Source organism: Phaethon aethereus (genome assembly GCF_964289735.1).
Source record: "Phaethon aethereus genome assembly, chromosome: W".
In the NCBI taxonomy this organism is placed as follows: domain Eukaryota; kingdom Metazoa; phylum Chordata; class Aves; order Phaethontiformes; family Phaethontidae; genus Phaethon; species Phaethon aethereus.
In genome coordinates this window covers 21,583,247-21,602,656 of record NC_138581.1, presented here as the reverse complement: position 1 = coordinate 21,602,656, position 19,410 = coordinate 21,583,247, and the positions used below count along the sequence as shown (strand labels likewise).

Below are 19,410 nucleotides of genomic sequence, written 5' to 3'. Positions count from 1 at the left end.
TCCATTGCACAGTAGAAAACTGTGCTGTTGTCCCTGTCTTTCTATCTCAGAGGCAAGAATAATTACATAGAAAGGTCTGGTTCCCTTCTCAACTTTGAAATGACTGAATAGCAGTTCTTCTTTTGAGGGCATTTTTTTTTTGCTGACAGTGTTACATCTAGCTAGGATGGATGTTTTCCACCTGACTACCTGCCTGAATCACAAGTGCTCATTTACATACTGCAAACTCCATGTTGCTGATAACGATTCCAGAGTTCCCTCTGGTTAGTGTGATAGGAGGAGTTACTGTTTTGCTGTTGTGAGGTTACAAGTGTTGCTTGGTAAACAGCACAGAAATAACCCTGGCCACCCATGATGATGTGGTTTCGGGGCACAGTTGTATCCTGCAGAACAATTGCTGTGGGTGTCTCTGCAGCACCTGTCACATACCCCACGCTGCTTTCCTCTTTTCCCTAGTGACAAACTGCATGAATTTAGCTAGCATTCTTCCACGGTGTAATTTTTCCATGCATGCAATTGCTGAAGGTGTACAGTTGTCCACGGGAAGACAGGTGACATCATGCCATGGCAGTCTCTGCACTAAAACAGAACCTACCCCATAAATCCTGTATCAGCATTTTGATGGATCTTTGGCTTTTACGTGTTATGCATACCTATTATGTGTATGTGTGGTGGATGTATAATGTGTGCAAGGCAGTGGACATGTAACATCTGCAATCATTTGCAATCCCCATCCATTGCAGGGACTGAGCCTATTTGAAAAATCTACCTTTTAAGGTGTTGTTCCCAAAATTACAGGCTGTGTTTGAGGGGCAAAGCCACGGTCTCCCACTCCATGCTTCCCTGCTCCCCTACCACCTCTAAGGGCCGTCTCACGCCTCTGTCATCCACCCCCGTTTAACACCTGGTTTCAGGGTGGGGGAAGGGCCCCGGAGCAGGGTTGCGCCACACCGCTAGGCCCAGCCTAGTCAGGCCTGACAGCCCTTGAGCGGGCTTGTGCCGTGTTCTCGGCCCAGGCCGCAGGGGGTGGTCCAAGCCCGAAGCTTCTCGGGAGGGCAGCCCGCTTGGGGACTGCGGCTCCATGCGCTGCCAGGTAGGTGCTGCTGTTCCCGGCCCGGCGGCGCCCGTGGGGAGCGGGCTCCGGTTAGAGGCGAGGCGGATCTCGGGGGGAGGAGGGTGGCAGGGCTCCCTCAGTCCCTCTCCTTGGTGGGGTGCTGGCGGTCAGCGGGCGGAAGCGCCGTGCGGGCACGGCAGGCAAGGCCTGGACGACTGAAGCAGGGCACGGATTCGCGCAGACTTACACACCCCTCCCCCGGCTCTCATCCTGACAACCAGAGCATGAGGAACGTGACAGAGCTTGTAGGCGTAGGAAAAAAAGCTAGGGAAAGCTTTTCCTCACGCTGGTTTGGTTTCATTTGTTTTGTTATTTTTGGAGAAGTTAATGTGCAATAGCAGTTTTTCTTCAGTAGGCCCCTGCTCCCCTGAACGGCGTTTCTCGAGTAGGTCGCTGTGCAGTATTTCACCAGGAGCGCAGAGCAGGCAGGGCTGCGCTCTGAGACCTTCTTGGTGTCACAGCAGATCACCTTTCTGCAACTCTGGGAGGAGATCGTTAAGATTCATCCAAGGTATTTGGGAAAGTTACTGCTGAGGTGCACAAAGTTTAACATAGGTTGCTTTTTTTTTAGTAAAGAAATAAAAATTCAGCATTTACAGTTGAGCTGGAACATGTACTTTAGTACCATAAAAACAGTGAAGTTACCTTGTTCGTGTAATGTGCAGCAAGTGTTTTATGTTTTGGCCAGTTGCAATGTTAGCGAAAAAGTCAGCAAGAAAACCCTCTAACACTTTGAAGTTTTAGAAGGCAGGCATTCTTTATTGCAGCGCTGGATGCACAGGAGACTGCTCTGATTCAAAGAAATCCAAACTCCTTAATCTTGATAGCAGTGAAGGTTGTTAGCAGCACCTGGAAGGGTCTGTTCCACTTCTCTTCCAGGGGTTCACCTGTAAAAGCACAGCATCCAGCAATTGTAAGATCTCTAGCATGTTTCACTTGCTTTCCTTGAGCAGTCAGCAGCCCTCTTTCTTTCCAAATAGCTCCATGAGCATGTACCCCTCCAAAGGCATATTTGGAGTCTGTCCATATGTTGACCTTTTTTCCTTTTGAAATTTCTAGTGCTCAGATTAAGACAATAATTTCTGCCTTTTGGGCCAATGTTCCTGCAGGTCAAGGATTAGCTTCAATTACCTTACAAGTAGTGGTTACCGCATAACCAGCCTTACAAAGTCCTTGCTTCACAAAACTGCTTCCATCAGTAAACAGATTTTCTTAGGCGTCCTCCAGCGGTTCTTCCTTTAAGTCAAGTCGACTGGAATAAACCGCTTCCATTGTCTCCAGACAGTCATGGGCTACTGGTTCGGTGACTTCGCCACTGAGAAAAGATGCTGGATTCGCAATATTAGTTGTTACTATATTGACATCATCCTGTTCAGCTAAAAGGGCCTGATATTTCAAGGAACCGAGAGGGTGATAACCAATGATGTGCTCCCTTCTGTTCCAGCACTGTTGAAACTGTGTGTGACACCAACACAGTTATCTTCTGGCCCATGGTAAATTTGCGGGCTTCTTCAATGTTAAGCACTACTGCTGCTACGGCTTTCAAACAACTGGGCCAACCTTTGCTTACTTCATCTAACTGTTTAGAGAAGTATGCAACTGCCCGCTTGTATGGCCCCAATCGCTGTGCCAATATGCCCAAAGCAATGCCTTGTTTTTCATGTGGAAAGAGCCAAAATGGTTTGGACACATCGGGAAGTCCGAGGGCTGGTGCTTTCATTAATTCAGTTTTTAACAATTTAAAGGCTCTTTCTGCTTCTCCAGTCCAAGCTAACAGTGAAGGGCTTCCTTTCAACAAATCATACAAGGGTTTCACCAATATCCCATAATTATAAATCCATAATCTGCACCAACCTGTCATTCCAAGAAAGATCCGCAATTCTTTTGCCGTAGTTGGCTTTGGTGTTAGGCAGATGGCTTCCTTTCGTTCTGTCCCCAGCTCTCGTTGTCTTTTCGAAATGCTGTATCCAAGGTAGGTTACCTGTGTCTGGATCAACTGGGCTTTCTGCTGAGATACTCTGTAACCACTCAGTCCCAGGAAATTCAGCAAACTAACAGTCCATTGAATACATTCTTCTTTAGTTGTCGTAGCAACCAATAAATCATCTACATATTGTAATAATGTCCCATTTGGAGATGGTGGATTCCATCCTTCAAGCTCCCGAGCTAACTGGTTCCCAAACATTGTTGGGCTATTTTTGAACCCTTGTGGTAACACTGTCCAAGTTAGCTGGGTTCTTCTCCCAGTATCGGGATTTTCCCACTCAAAGGCAAAAATTTTCTGGCTCTCTTTGGCAAGCGGCAAACAGAAAAAAGCATCCTTTAAATCCAAAACGGTAAACCAGTTTTGATTTTCCTGTAGCTTTGTTAGTAACGTATATGGATTTGCCACAACAGGATGTAAATCCCCAACTATATTATTTATGGCTCTTAAATCTTGCACTAAACGGTAATTCTTCCCGTCTGGCTTTTTCACTGGCAAGATAGGAGTATTATACTCGGATTCACACTCTACCAATAACCCGAATTGCAAAAAATCATTAATTATCCCTTTTATTCCTTCTCTGCCTTCCCTCGTTAGGGGATACTGTTTGATTCGAACTGGTCTGGCCTCGGACTTTAATTTAACTTCTACCGGAAAGGCATTTTTAGCCCTTCCGGGAATGCCAGATGCCTATACCCCTGGAAAAAAACGGATCCAAAATTTCTTGGGGTATCTGGTTCTTTCCTTCTATTTGAATCAAAGCTAGGCTCAAAATTTCTATCAGTTGATCTTCTTTAATTCTAAAATTGATTTTTCCTTTCTCAAAAATAATCTTAGCTTCTAATTGTTCTAGCAAATCCCTTCCTAAAAGCGGTTTAGGAGACCCAGGCATATACAAAAATCTGGGTGTTCCAATATGCTTTCCTAATTTATACTTAAGTGGTTGTAGGAAGAAAGCCTTTTCCTTCTGACCTGTAGCACTTACTACATTTACAAATTCCTCATCTACGGGTATTACTTGCTGATTCAGAACAGAATACGAGGCTCCCGTATCTACTAAAAATTCTACCTCCTTTTTCTGTTCCCCTAGCTTCAGTCTAACCAGTGGATCTGCCAGGATAGATTCCCCAGGTCCTCGTCACTCCATTTCTGCTATGGTAGTGGACAGCCTATTTCCCGGCAATTTGGGACACTCTCCAATGTCCCTGTTCCTTGCAATAAGCACACTGATCCTTTCTTAAAGATTGCCGGAAATCTCCCACTCGACCTCTACTAGATCCTCCTCGACCCCTTCCTCTGGTGAATCTTTGATTACCCTGAGTCTGATGATTCAAAGCTGCCATGGTAGCCTTTGCAATTGTTTTGCCTAATTTCTGCTTTTCAGTATTTTCTCTATTCCTGTATACTCTCCAAGCTTCCTCTATTAGTTTCTCCAAATCTCTTACATCTGGCTCTCTTAATTTTTGAAGCTTTCTCCTTATATCCTCTGATGACTGTCCTAAAAACAACAAAAATAATTGTTGTCGTCCCACATCTGAGGTAGGATCTAAAGTTGTACTTTTACGCATGGCTTTCCTTAGCCGTTCCAAAAAGTCTGAGGGGGTTTCATCCTGACTTTGTTTTACCTTAAACAATTTTAACCAATTTACTGATTTTGGAATTCCGTTTTCGAGTCCAATTTTTATCCACTTTTGATATGACTGCAATTGCTTATATTCCATACGATCATTAGGATCCCAGTTCGGATCGGTGAGAGGAACATGATTATCTACTCTACCAGTATATGTTCCTGCAGTGATAAGGGCTTCTATATGTGTTCGAGCAGTTTTAACCACTAGCTGTTTCTCTGTTTCCGTCACTGCATCTAACATTAAATCTATATCTTTCCAGTCAGGATCCTGATTTTTAACTATCAAGTCAAATCTTTTCGCCACTCCTATTGGGTCATCCCTATAATTTCTCACTACCTCCTTCCACATGTCCAAATCACTCATTGAAAAAGGGACCTTAATTTGAGTCGGTCCTTCTGGCCCCATAGCTTGTCTGAGAGGGGCTTGTATCCTTGGTCGGACTCTGCTTTGGGTTACAGGACCCAAAGCAGCACTCCCAGAGGCAGAAGCAGATTCTTCATCAGAAGTATCTGCATTCCTTAAGGGGGAGGGAGAGACCGGCACCGAAGCCGGCGGTGGTGTAATATAATCTTCCAGTCTTTCCTCTGACTCTCCCTTTTCTTTTAACTTAAGGCATCTTTGTCCTATACTACACACTGAACAGCATCGTTTCACTTTTCCCAGTTCTTTCCCTTTTTCCTTCTCCAGAGACAGGACAAAGGGCTCTGAAGGGGCTATATTGATTCCACAATCTTTCTGCCATTCTGGATGATTTCGCAATGTAAAAAACTGTCATGGTTTAGCCCCAGCTGGCAACTAAGCACCACGCAGCCGCTCACTCACTCCCCCTCCCACAGTGGGACGGGGGAGAGAATTAGGAAAAAAAAACTCGTGGGTTGAGATAAACACAGTTTAATAGGACAGAAAGAGAGAGGGAAACAACAATGATAATACTGACAAAGGAATGTACAAGAACAAGTGAGGCCCAATACAGCAATTGCTCACCACCCAGTGATCGACAGCCCGTCCCCGAGCAGCGATTTCCGCCCCCCGGCCAACTCCAGTTTATGTACTGGGCATGACGTTGTATGGTAGGGAATATCTCTTTGGCCAGTCTGGGTCAGCTGTCCCGGTTGTGTCCCCTCCCAGCTCCCTGTGCACCCCCAGCCTTCTTGATAGCAGGCCAGCACAAGAAGCTGGACTGTCCTTGACTGCTCAGCAACAACCCAAAACATCAGCACATTATCAACAGTTTCTCATCCCAAATCCAAAACACAGCCTCACACTAGCTTCTGTGAAGAAAACCAGCTCTATCCTGGCTGAAACCAGGACAGTATCCACCCCTTATTCCATACCGTTTACGTCATGCCCAGGTCCTATACTTTTCAATACATTCCAGTTATTCATTGTTACTCTTCCTGTCTTTTAATATATACACACAGATACCATTCTCTTAGTCCATGGGCCATCACTTTAAAAAGTCTGTGGAGTTCATTCGGTCCATGACTCTGGGCTTCATCCATCATAGCAGTCTCTCAAGGCAGGGGAGATGGTATGTGGTGTTGGATTGTCATCTGGCACGGTCCATGTCCATGATCTGCAGGTCGAAGATGTCGGTCTCAAGGGAATTGTTGGGCGCAAGCTGCTGAAGCCAGTTCTGGTTCCATCACTGCTGCACGTTGCTTGGTTTCAGTGAAGCTCATTCTTCATCAGTCTGGGTGATTCTTACTATAATACTGTTGATATGGTAGATAGCAGCCATAGTAGTAATGTCATACTGTATTGTGTAACAATTAACATAATACAATTCAAATCATTGACTATTTTCACCCAAAATCAAGTCTCCTTGAGGTACACATCGGACTTCCCCATCCTTCCGCATTACCCACCAAGTGCACCCAGGTCCCTGGGCAAAGGCAATCCCGCAAATGGGTTTGCCTTTGCCTGAGGCAGGAGTAACCCAGACTGTCTTCCCCAGCATATTTCCCACATGCACCACAGGGACTTTATCCCCTTCTACAGTACGTAAAAGTTTTGATTGGGCAGGGCCGGCTCTATTAGTAGATCCCCTAGTGTTGACTAACCAGGTGGCTTTGGCTAAATGTTTATCCCAATGTTTGAATGTCCCACCACCCATTGCTCTCAGTGTAGTCTTTAACAGTCCGTTGTATCGTTCAATTTTTCCGGAAGCTGGTGCGTGATAGGGGATGTGATATACTCACTCAATGACATGCTCTTTGGCCCAGGTGTCTATGAGGTTGTTTCGGAAATGAGTCCCATTGTCTGACTCAATTCTTTCGGGGGTGCCATGTCGCCATAAGACTTGCTTTTCAAGGCCCAGGATAGTGTTCCGGACGGTGGCATGGGGCACAGGGTATGTTTCCAGCCATCCGGTGGTTGCTTCCACCATTGTAAGTACATAGCGCTTGCCTTGGCGAGTTTGTGGAAGTGTGATATAGTCAATCTGCCACATCTCCCCATATTTATATTTCAACCATCGTCCTTCATACCAGAGGGGCTTTAACCACTTGGCTTGTTTGATTGCAGCACACATTTCACATTCATGGATAACCTGTGCAATAGCATCCATGGTCAAGTCCACCCCTCAATCCCAAGCCCATCTATATGTTGCATCTCTTCCTTGATGGCCTGAGGTGTCATGGGCCCACCGAGCTATAAATAATTCACCCTTATGCTGCCAGTCCAGATCCACCTGAGCCACTTCAGTCTTAGCAGCCTGATCCACCTGATGGTTGTTTTGATGTTCTTCGGTGGCCCGACTCTTGGGTACGTGAGCATCTACATGGCGTACTTTTATGACTAGATTCTCTAGTCAGGCAGCAATATCTTGCCATAATTCAGCAGCCCAGATGGGCTTGCCTCTGCGTTGCCAGTTGCTCTGCTTCCATTGCTGTAGCCACCCCCATAGAGCATTTGCCACCATCCATGAGTCAGTATAGTGTGGAGTAATCGCTGAGGGGTACTTTGGAAATTTACCCTCTAAGAACAGCCTTGAAACCAGGTAGAACGTAGCACTCATGTACAACGGGTCTGTGCCATGGAGACTCCCTGGACGGCCTTGGATGTTGGCAACATCAGGGGCACCTGGTGTGCTGACTCTGGGAGAGATTACATGGAGGGTGGAGCGGAGTGGAGACCTCGCGGCCACGCTCTGTGAACAGGGGAGTTTAGGGATGCACAGGATGTACATTGATAAGCTGCGCTTGCAATGTCCTGGGCCAAGGACCTGTCAACTTTGATGAAGTGCTGTACTTAGAGTGAACTTTGCTAATTATAATATCATTATAATACTAAAACGCACACCCCTCTCAAAAGTTACCACCCTCCCAAGGTGCGACCCCTCCTCAATGAGTGTGCGCACTGAATTTTTCCTAGTCTGTACCTTTAAACGCGAAGCAAGAGAATTCTGCACCAATCCTGATAAAGGTATGTATGACTAGAGTCACTCAAGCTCCACCTGCAAAGTAAAACACTATAAAATAGTGTTTTAAGAGCTAGATGTTAGGGAAGATACCATTGTCGTGTACTGTTCTAACTTCTGGGATCAGTCGATGGGCTGAGCCTCTGTTCCCCCCCATCGGGACACCGTTGGGTAAGATTCGAACACTTGGTCATACCAAGTGCCTCCCTGGGAAACTTAGAAATCTCTATAGAGTCACTTTACATCTTTTAACGCGTTTATAGCCAAGCAGTGTTACTCATATTTTTGGTATTTGCACATGCTTTGCAGACAGTGAATTTATCACCGGCAATCCAAAGAACCTATGTATCTGTTGCTTCAATAAATCGCACTATTGATTGACTCAGCCGTGTGTGTGTTGTCCCTGAACGCGACCATACCTTTGAGTGCAGCCGTGTTAGTTCAGGAGGTGTCCAGCTGAGCAGGTAGTGTGATGTTAGTAGTGCATCCGGACCCGTGATAGTCCAACGAAGGTGTGGGGCGCGATAGACTACTAACGCTAACTTTGGGCATCATTCAGAACCTAAGCTCAGCCGCCCCCAGTCCCTCTGATATCTGAGGATCAACTGGAAAGCAACGGGGTTTAGTTTCTGCCAAATTGCTCTGCCTCTTAACGCAACATATAGAGTATTGGCATTTTTCTCGTTCAGCAATATCTAAAGCCAGCTGGATGGCTTTCACCTCTGCAAACTGACTTGATTCACCTTGTCCTTCAGCAGCTTCTGCGACTCGTCGTATAGGGCTCCATACAGCAGCTTTCCACCTTCGATGTTTGCCTACAATACGACAGGACCCATCAGGAAACAGGGCATATCGCCTTTTGTTCTCTGGCAGTTCATTATATGGTGAAGCCTCTTCAGCACGTGCCACCTCCTCTTCTGGTGATATTCCAAAATCTTTGCCTTCTGGCCAGTCCATGATCACTTCCAAGATTCCCGGGCGATTAAGGTCTCCTATTCGAGCCCGCTGTGTAATAAGTGCGACTCACTTACTCCACGTAGCATCAGTCGCATGATGTGTAGAGGGGACCCTCCCTTTGAACATCCAGCCCAGCACCGGCAGTCGGGGTGCCAGGAGGAGCTGTGCTTCAGTACCAGTCCCTTCTGAGGCAGCTCAAACTCCTTCATATGCTGCCAATATCTCCTTTTCAGTTGGAGTATGGCGGGACTCAGATCCCCTATATCCTTGACTCCAAAACCCTAGAGGTCGACCTTGAGTCTCTCCTGGTGCCTTCTGCCAGAGACTCCAGGTAGGGCCATTCTCCCCGGCTGCCGTGTAGAGCACATTTTTAACATCTTTTCCTGCCCGGACTGGCCCGAGGGCTACGGCATGAACTATCTCCTGTTTAATTTGTTCAAAGGCTTGTCGTTGCTCAGGGCCCCATTTGAAATCGTTCTTCTTCCGGGTCACTTGATAAAGAGGGCTTACAATCAGACTGTAATTTGGAATATGCATTCTCCAGAAACCCACAACGCCCAAAAATGCTTGTGTTTCTTTCTTGCTAGTTGGTGGAGACATAGCTGTTATTTTGTTGATCACATCCGTTGGGATCTGTCGACGTCCATCTTGCCATTTTATTCCTAAAAACTGGATCTCTTGTGCAGGTCCTTTGACCTTACTTTGTTTTATAGCAAAACCAGCTTTCAGAAGGACTTGAATTATTTTCTTCCCTTTCTCGAAAACTTCTTCTGCTGTGTTGCCCCATACGATGATGTCATCAATGTATTGCAGATGCTCTGGAGCTTCACCCTGTTCCAGTGCAGTTTGTATCAGCCCATGGCAAATGGTAGGGCTGTGTTTCCACCCCTGGGGAAGTCGAATCCAGGTGTATTGGACACCTCTCCAAGTGAAAGCAAACTGTGGCCTGCACTCTGCCGCCAAAGGGATTGAGAAAAACGCGTTAGCAATATCAATGGTGGCGTACCACTTGGCTGCCTTTGACTCCAGTTCATATTGAAGTTCCAGCATGTCCGGCAGAGCAGCGCTCAGTGGTGGCGTGACTTCATTCAGGCCGTGATAGTCTACTGTCAGTCTCCACTCTCCATTAGACTTTCGCACTGGCCATATGGGGCTGTTAAAGGGTGAGCGAGTCTTGCTGATCGCTCCTTGGCTCTCCAGCTGACGAATCAGCTCATGGATGGGGATCAGGGAGTCTCTGTTGGTGCGATATTGCCGCTGGTGCACTGTTGTGGTAGCGATCGGCACCTGTTGTTCTTTGACCCTGAGCAACCCCACCACAGAAGGGTCCTCTGAGAGACCAGGCAAGGTGGACAGCTGTTTAATTTCTTCCGTCTCCAAGGCAGCTATACCAAAAGCCCACTGGTACCCTTTTGGGTCCTTGAAATACCCTCTCCTGAGGTAGTCTATGCCCAAGATGCACGGAGCCTCTGGGCCAGTCACAATGGGGTGCTTCTGCCACTCCTTCCCAGTTAGGCTCACTTCGGCCTCCAGCACAGTCAGCTGTTGGGATCTCCCTGTCACTCCAGAAATACAGATGGGTTCTGCCCCTATATGGCTTGATGGCATCAGGGTACATTGTGCACCGGTGTCCACTAAAGCCTTATATTCCTGTGGGTCTGATGTGCCAGGCCATCTAATCCACACAGTCCAATAAACTCCGTTGTCCCTCTCCTCCGCCTGGCTGGAGGCAGGGCCCCTCTAGTCCTGGTCATAGTACTCGTTACCCACTTCTTGTACATAGGAATCAGAAGTCCCTTCAAGAGGATCAGAGGTGAGATCAGCTCTTCTATTCTTTCTGGGAAGCTGCCCACTGGAAAGTGGAGCGACGATTTTTCTGGAGGAACCTGAACCCCCTTTTGTAATTGTTTTTCCTTGCAGCTCGCATACTCGTGCCTCTAGGGTCGAGGTAGGTTTTCCATCCCACCTCCTCATGTACTCTCCGTACTCACGCAGTTGAAACCACAGGGTGGCTCGTGGTGTGTATCCTCTATATCCTCTCTCTTGAACAGAAGAGCGCTTACTCCTAATGGCTGAGACACTGGTCCATACGGGTGGAGGGTAGGGCATATCCTCTTTGAATTGCCAGAACTCCCGGGACAGTTTCTCTACAGCAGAGACGCAGGCCCGTAGGGAGGAAGAGAGACTTTCTTCGTATTGCCGGAGTTGGCCAGCCAATTCATCCACCGTTGGTCTCTCTCCATCTTTCCAGGCCATTACGGCTAATGAGTTGGCATATGATGATGGTGCACTCCATACAAACTTCCGCCACATAGGTAGCGTGCAATTGACTTCATCTGGATCTTTGGATGATTGTCCATTGTCCAAGTCACCATAAATCACTTCCAGCACAGCTAGCTCCCTCAGGTACCGGATACCTTTCTCCATGGTGGTCCACTTGCCTGGGTGACATAGAACATCTTCCTTGAAGGGATACCTTTCCTTCACACCCGACAGGAGTCGTCTCCAGAGGCTGAGGACTCGTGCACCTTTTCCAATTGCTTTGCCAATGCCCCCTTCCCTAGAAAGGGATCCCAGCTGCTTGGCTTCCCTACCCTCTAATTCCAGGCTACTGGCCCCATTATCCCAGCATCAGAGCAGCCAGGTGACAATGTGCTCACCTGGACCGATGGCTGAAATCCTTTCGCATAACTCGCAGTTCACTCAGGGATAGAGATCGGGTAGTTAATGTCTCTTTTATGAGTTCTTCCTCTTCCGCCTCTTCAAGCGATGACTCTCTCTCTCTTCCCTCTTCCGTGCTTGTGATGGCCCTGCTTCAGAGCACTCTGCCTCCTGACTCTCTTCCTCTGGCTCCTTCTTAGAAATATCTTCCTCGTCCCTTACTAAACGAGCTGACTTCCACTTCCAAGATTTCTTCTTTTGTATAGGGGCAACTGATACCGGGATGGGCTGGTTCTCTGGTTCAGCTGCAACAAGTCTGAGTAGCTACAGTGCCCGTTGCAGGGGTTGGAGTGGTCACAGTGCCCATCACGGGGATTGGAGTAGTCACAGTGCCTGCCACATTGCCATCAGATCCAGAGAGCCTCTCTCCCCTTTGCATAGTGTTAAATAGAGCTCGGTAGGCATGGGCCAGGCCCCAGCACATTGCAATGATTTGTGTCTCCTTGGAGCTGCCAGGCTGACAGCATACTTCTTCCAAATATTCTGCTAGTTTATCAGGATTCTGCACTTGTTCGGGCGTGAAGTTCCAAAACACCGGAGGTGCCCACCACCCCAGGCATTTGCCCATGCTGTTCCACACGCCCTGCCATTCATAACTATCCAGCCTTGGGGCAGATCTCCGGGTGATATTCTTAAATTGCTTGCCAACCTTAGACAAAACCGAAACAATGTTCCCCAGAAGTAGCAACAGAGGTATTTTAACTACCCAAGGGTGTTCAAAATACGGAAAAGTTATTGTGATGAAGGAGGAAACATTATGATAGAGGGTAGCAAAGGTACCATTCTGCATTTCCTCCATAAACAGCCTTTCAGAGGCAGAAGTATAATTGCTAATTGTCTCCACAAGACTGTAGCCAAAATACAGTAACGGCTTTAGTACAGAGCTCAAGGTCTGTGTTCTAAAAACAAATCTTGCAGGCGAGACATTACTAATCATCGCAGAGTACAGCAGCCCGCAGAAACCAACACCGATCCTTAACATGTACGGCAAAGATGAGAGCATAATGCAAATCAAATAAACTGATATTGTGACCTGCAACCGTTATTATCTCAAGCCTTGTGCCCCACGTTGGGCGCCAAAAAGGACTATCATGGTTTAGCCCCAGCCGGCAACTAAGTAAGCACCACGCAGCCACTCATTCACTCCCCCTCCCACAGTGGGACAGGGGCGAGAATTAGGAAAAAAAAAACCTCGTGAGTTGAGATAAACACAGTTTAATAGGACAGAAAGAGAGAGGGAAACAACAATGATAATACTGACAAAGGAATGTACAAGAACAAGTGATGCCCAATACAGCAATTGCTCACCACCCAGTGATCGACAGCCCGTCCCCGAGTAGCGATTTCTGCCCCCCGGCCAACTCCAGTTTATGTACTGGGCATGATGTTGTATGGTAGGGAATATCTCTTTGGCCAGTCTGGGTCAGCTGTCCCGGCTGTGTCCCCTCCCAGCTTCCCGTGCACCCCCAACCTTCTTGATAGCAGGCCAGCACAAGAAGCTGGACTGTCCTTGACTGCTCAGCAACAACCCAAAACATCAGCACATTATCAACAGTTTCTCATCCCAAATCCAAAACACAGTGTCACACTAGCTTCTGTGAAGAAAACCAGCTCTATCCTGGCTGAAACCAGGACAAAAACATATCTGCATAAACCACTTCATCCCATTTTCCCTCTCTCCGAAGGAACAACATTAGTTGTAACAATGTATTATATTTTAATGTCCCATTAAATGGCCATTTTTCTCCATCATCTAACTTATAGAGAGGCCACCACTGATTACGATACTTAATTAAAGTTTTTCTATTGACACTTCCTCCCAGCACTCCCCCCCAGAACTTTCCGATGCTGTAAAACACATCCCAATGGACTTTTCTTTAGAATTCCGCTACTCTGTGACCCCCCCCATATCTAATGTAAATTTTACCGTTAATAACCAAAATCCGATAAATGACAAACCAGTGATCAATACCCGAAATGCATTAGCCAAAAGTTAGATAACAGTTAATCAATCCTGTTTCCAAATGGGGACGCAGCCCCTCCAAATGGGGATGTAATCCCCTGCCAAATGGGACATAAGTCCCCCAAATGTATACCTATAAGGTGTTAGCAACCCGGTATATGCCAACCTGCGTGCATGTCTGCACGTCTTATAGGCGGTCCCAAATCGATCGATCGTTACTAAGTTCAAGATTTAAAGATGTCTTCTTACCAGAGGGTCTTTATCTGTTCCCGCGGTGATCCGACTGAGAACGGGAGTCTCTCCGGAAAAGATCTCCAGGGGTACCCAAGAGAGTCCCAGACTCATCGGGTCTTGCAGCCAATCAGAGGAGGTCCCATCTGGGTCGCCAAATGATTCAAAGAAATCCAAACTTAAGAATTTTAAACTCAATAACATCAAAGTGTTATTAAGCAGACATCTTTATTGCAGCGCCCGACGCATGGGGGATATCTCCTCCTAACATGCGTGCGCTGAAACAAAAGTTCATTCTTTATATACCTTAAAGACATGAATATTCACACATTTTCCAAGAAATCTCCGCCTCCTTGCTTATCTTTTACATTTATGTAATGCTGGCGTTGCAAAACTACACTATGCATGCGCGGGGGTCTCGGATGGTTGTCGGTGGTCGTTTGGGGAGTTAGCCCCCTACTCCTTTTTCCTTTTATGGCCACAGGTCTCCTGAGGATAATTTCTTCTCCTTGAATGTTCACCCCTTCTGTTGTACAGCCAAGTGATTCTTTCTTATCATCCTTCTTTGAGCACTCCTGCTAGGATGTTTCTATTCTCAAGGTTAAGATATCTTCTCTGTACTCATTAATTTCCTCAGTCCTTGCTCTTATCTCTTCTTTGTTTTGATTTCATGAGGCCTCTTGGTTAGCATTGAGGCAAGTATAGCCTAAGGACTATGAGAGTAGGCTGTTAAACATAATCACACAGTTGTTAGGCTAAAGAAATCTGTACAAGAGTTAAACTAATCATGTAATCAGTAACCCTCCAGAAAGTACATAAATTTATCAGCAAATGCTATAGCTTTATGTATATGCTAGGAAAGACTAGGTCCAATAAACATACCCAAAATTTGGGGTATGAGGTATAGTTTAAGATATGTCGCCTATCATCCAGGAGGGCCACAGTGTGGTAACTCCACTGCATGTGAAAACAGAATACCTGAGCTGTGTTTAGTACCTATGAAGAACATGAAATGTCTCAAGAAGGGATCTAGCATAGCCAAGGCAATAAATAAGAAATTCATGATAATGTGCAGGTGTTTTTGATCACTTATCTTTAACTACTGTTAGTCATTAGTCTGAGCTTATGGCATCCTTTGGAAGGCAGGTCAAGAAGGGAAATGAAGCTCTGCCATGGGTTTCCAGCCACTCAGCCTTTACATAGGAAATAGGCTTAGCTACTTTCAACTTCCTCCACTTTGAAAAAAAAGCATTGTTGGTTGTGTTTTATAGGGAGTGTGGTCCTGAGAGCGTGCTAGGTGTATGCTGTAAGGATCCCTGCAGCACTGATACTCTTTGTGGGTGTCAGCAGAAGGTTCCCTTCAGGTGAGGGAATGTGCTCAGTTGTATCAAGAATGAGTCTGATGGACAAAGGTGCAGCACTGTTTGGAAAAAAAAAGAAGTAAGGCATAACAGAGATTGAAGTCCTCAGGATTTAGTGCTGAATGCACTGGAGTTTGGACTTTGGTGCTAAAGCCTTCCTTTAGGCACCACCCTTCTTTATTAGATCGCCTCTCAAAGGCTATGAAAAAGCCAACTATTTAGCAATGGTAGGTGTTTCCAAATGAGGAGCTCTAACCAAATGTTAGATCAGGGGCCTTTTCTTCACACAGAATGAGACCAAGTGTGTTTTGGGGAAGGAGGCAGTAAGGAATGAGTGTATTTTACTTTGCAGCCTATTACTTGGTGTCAGAAGCAGCAGCATTTTTGGTTACTTTGCTATAGTTTGTCAACTTTGTCCTTTTATGAATGATGACTTGGAGCAGTACATATTGTATTTGTAGATACTTCACATTGGCCGTCTTGGAAAATGCTTCTGTTTCTAGCTTTTCTGGAAAAACTCAACATAATTGTAGGGCACTGACCACAGACTTATATTCACATTGCTAATGGATATTCAAAATGCAGCTTGAGTGTACTTGACAGTGCTTTTCTGTTCCACCCATTTTCCCCAATTAATTAACTTGCAAGTGACGTTAATTAGAAACCATCTAATGGGCACTTCAGTTCCATAGTAGTGCTCATTTCTGCAGTTGCTTGCTTTACTTTTATACAGTTCCTCCCTTCAGCCTGCCCTCTGAGTCAGTGCTACTGTGTTTTGTTCAGCCTGTGCTTTGCCTGCTTTTTTCTATCTGGCTGGTAGGAAATAAGATGATTTTTACTTGTACACTTTTGGTGTGCTTGCTTGTTTCTATGCAATACGGTTCTCTGCTGTCTGTGCCAAATTTTGTAGTCTTGAACAATAACAGTTATCATGCTTGCATCTTATGAAGTAAAATGTTGGCATTCTTTTTCTGTTGTCTTACTGGTGTTGCCCTCATACTCATTGTATGATTGCACTTAGTTGTGAAAGCAACTCCCTGCCTCGTGGTATCCAGAGCTGTGGACTCTCACAAAAACATCTCACAGATGTGAAGACCAAAAAACATATAGAAGATCTGCCAGAAAACCATATCTGATCTCTTGGCTCTGTTGCTACTCCTTATCAATAGCAAATTTTAGACCTGTTCAGTACAAAAGACCCAAAGCCTCATAAACTGTGAGGTTACACAACAAAAGCAACTCTTTGACCACCAAATCTTCATGAGAACTTCAGAACAGCATCCCACATCACTTCTTGCTGTGTAAGAAAATGACTGTCTAGTCGGCCAGACTGAATCAGGGGAATATTTCCTTCTAATCTTAAATCGGATAGTAGGTATCACCCTTAGAAGAAGGGGAAGGCAACTCAAGAAGAATACAAGGATTTTGTTAGGTCAAGCAAGAGACAAAATTAGAAAGGCAAAAGCCCAGCTAGAGCTTAATCTGGCCACGGTCATAAAGGATAACAAAAAATGCTTTTACAAATATATTAACAACAAAAAGAGAGCCAAGGAGAATCTCCATCCGTTACTGGATATGGGGGGGAACATTGTCACCAAGGATGAGGATAAGGCTGAGGTACTTAATGCCTTCTTTGCCTCAGTCTTTAATAGCCAGACCAGGTATCCGCAGGGTATTCAGCTCCCTGAGCTGGAAGATGGGGATGGAGAGCACAATAAACTCCTCATAATCCATCAGGAAAAAGTTAAGGACCTCCTATGCCACCTGGATACCCACAAGTCTATGGGGCCTGATGGGATCCACCCAAGAGTATTGAGGGAGCTGGTGGAGGAGCTTTCCAAGCCACTCTCCATCATTTATCAGCAGTCCTGGTTAACAGGGGAGGTCCCAGACGACTGGAGGCTTGCCAATGTGATGTCCATCTACAAGAAAGGCTGGAAGGAGGATCTGAGGAACTACAAGCCTGTCAGCCTGACCTCAGTATCAGGGAAGATTATGGAGAGGTTCATCTTGAGGGTGCTCACAGGGCATGTGCAGGACAACCAAGGGATCAGGCGCAGCCAGCATGGGTTCATGAAAGGCAGGTCCTCCTTGACCAACCTGATCTCCTTCTATGACCAGGTGACCCGCCTAGTGGATGAGGGAAAGGCTGGGGATGTTGTCTACCTGGACTTTAGTAAAGCCTTTGACAGCATCTCCCACAGCATTCTCCTGGAGAAACTGGAGGCTCGTGGCTTAGACAGGTGTACTCTTTGCTGGGTAAAGAACTGGCTGGATGGCCGAGCTCAGAGAGTTGTGGTTAATGGCGTTAAATCCAGCTGGCGGCCAGTCACAAGCAGTGTTCCCCAGGGCTTCGTTCCAGGGCTGGTCTTGTTCAATATCTTTATCGATGACCTGGATGAGGGGATCGAGTGCTCCCTTAGTAAGTTTGCAGATGACACCAAGTTGGGTGGGAGTGTTGATCTGCTGGAGGGTAGGAGGGCTCTGCAGAGGGATCTGGACAGGCTGGATCGATGGGCAGAGGTCAACTGTATGAGGTTTAATAAGGCCAAGTGCCAGGTCCTGCACTTGGGTCACAACAACCCCATGCAATGCTACAGGCTTGGGGAGGAGTGGCTGGAGAGCTGCCTGGCGGAAAGGGACCTGGGGGTGCTGGTTGACAGCCAGCTGAATATGAGCCAGCGGTGTGCCCAGGTGGCCAAGAAGGCCAACAGCATCCTGGCCTGTATCAGAAATAGTGTGGCCAGCAGGAGTAGGGAAGTGATTGTGCCCCTGTACTCGGCGCTGGTGAGGCCGCACCTCGAATACTGTGTTCACTTTTGGGCCCCTCACTACAAGAAGGATGCTGAGGTGCTGGAGCATGTCCAGAGAAGGGCAACAAAGCTGGTGAGGGGTCTGGAGCACAAGTCTTATGAGGAGCGGCTGAGGGAACTGGGGTTGTTCATCCTGGAGAAGAGGAGGCTGAGGGGAGACCTTATCGCTCTCTACAACTACCTGAAAGGGGGTTGTGGCGACGTGGGTGTTGGTCTCTTCTCCCAAGTAACTAGCAATAGAACAAGAGGAAATGGCCTCAAGTTGTACCAGGGGAGGTTTAGATTGGACATTAGGAAAAATTTCTTCACTGAGAGAGTGGTCAAGCATTGGAACAGGCTGCCCAGGTAGGTGGTGGAGTCACCATCACTGGAAGTGTTCAAAAAACGTGTGGACGTGGCACTTTGGGACATGGTTTAGTGGGCGTGGTGGTGTTGGGTTGATGTTTAGACTTGATGATATTAAAGGTCTTTTCCAACCTTAATGTTTCTGTGATTCTGTATCCTCTTGAGTTACCTACTACTTTGTTAGAAGCTTTTAAAGTGGGTCTGGTATACATTGGTTGGTTCTGATGTAGTTTATAAAGGCCTATGACAAATCCAATACCTGACTTCTGAAAATTATACTGTGTTGCAAGAAAATACAAGTGTAGGAGTATTTGTCATATTTTTGAAAGTATATTGGAAGCAGAGTTGCGTAAGTCTCAGTGGTAGTTACCTCCACTGCCCTAGACTGTGCGCGTTTGTTGTTTAATGAAATCTCATGGTTAAATGCAAACACTATTTAGAAACCTATTTGTGCTCCTGCCAATCTCCCTCAGGCTTGTTGTCCGGGATCAAGTGTTTTTTGCTGTTTGGCAGGAGTATGTGCTTCTTGGAGATCAGCTGCTGTTCCTGCAACCCAGAGACAAGGTTGCCATCATCCCACCAATTAGTGGAGGATGAATCTGTCCAAGCTCTGTTAGGTAGGTATCACTTCTTGCTTAGTTTCCTATGGAGTGTTATCCTGTGCTAAAATATCCCATGAGTTCTGTATAATCTTCCTATATTTTGTTTGTTTGTTTGTTTGTTTAGGTTCAGAGATGTGATTGCAATTCTTTCCCTCCGCCCCCAGTACTCTTTTGAGAGAGCATAATTTGTGTTTCCTGCTGGAGAGAACCATTGTGCTGACCAAAACCTATAAGCTGGTGCACCAATAAATGATTAACGCATATGTA

The 19,410-nt window shown here is 46.3% G+C and overlaps 1 protein-coding gene across 1 annotated transcript; it reads left to right on the top strand.

The window, feature by feature from the left end:
• Positions 1 to 1,081: 1,081 nt before the first annotated feature.
• On the top strand, positions 1,082 to 19,138 carry LOC309415169 (molybdopterin synthase sulfur carrier subunit-like; the record flags this gene model as incomplete). Its single annotated transcript, XM_082012607.1, has 3 exons — positions 1,082 to 1,093; positions 1,504 to 1,625; positions 19,015 to 19,138. 3 exons carry the CDS (start codon positions 1,082 to 1,084, stop codon positions 19,136 to 19,138), a joined length of 258 nt encoding a protein of 85 aa, XP_081868733.1.
• Positions 19,139 to 19,410: the final 272 nt, after the last annotated feature.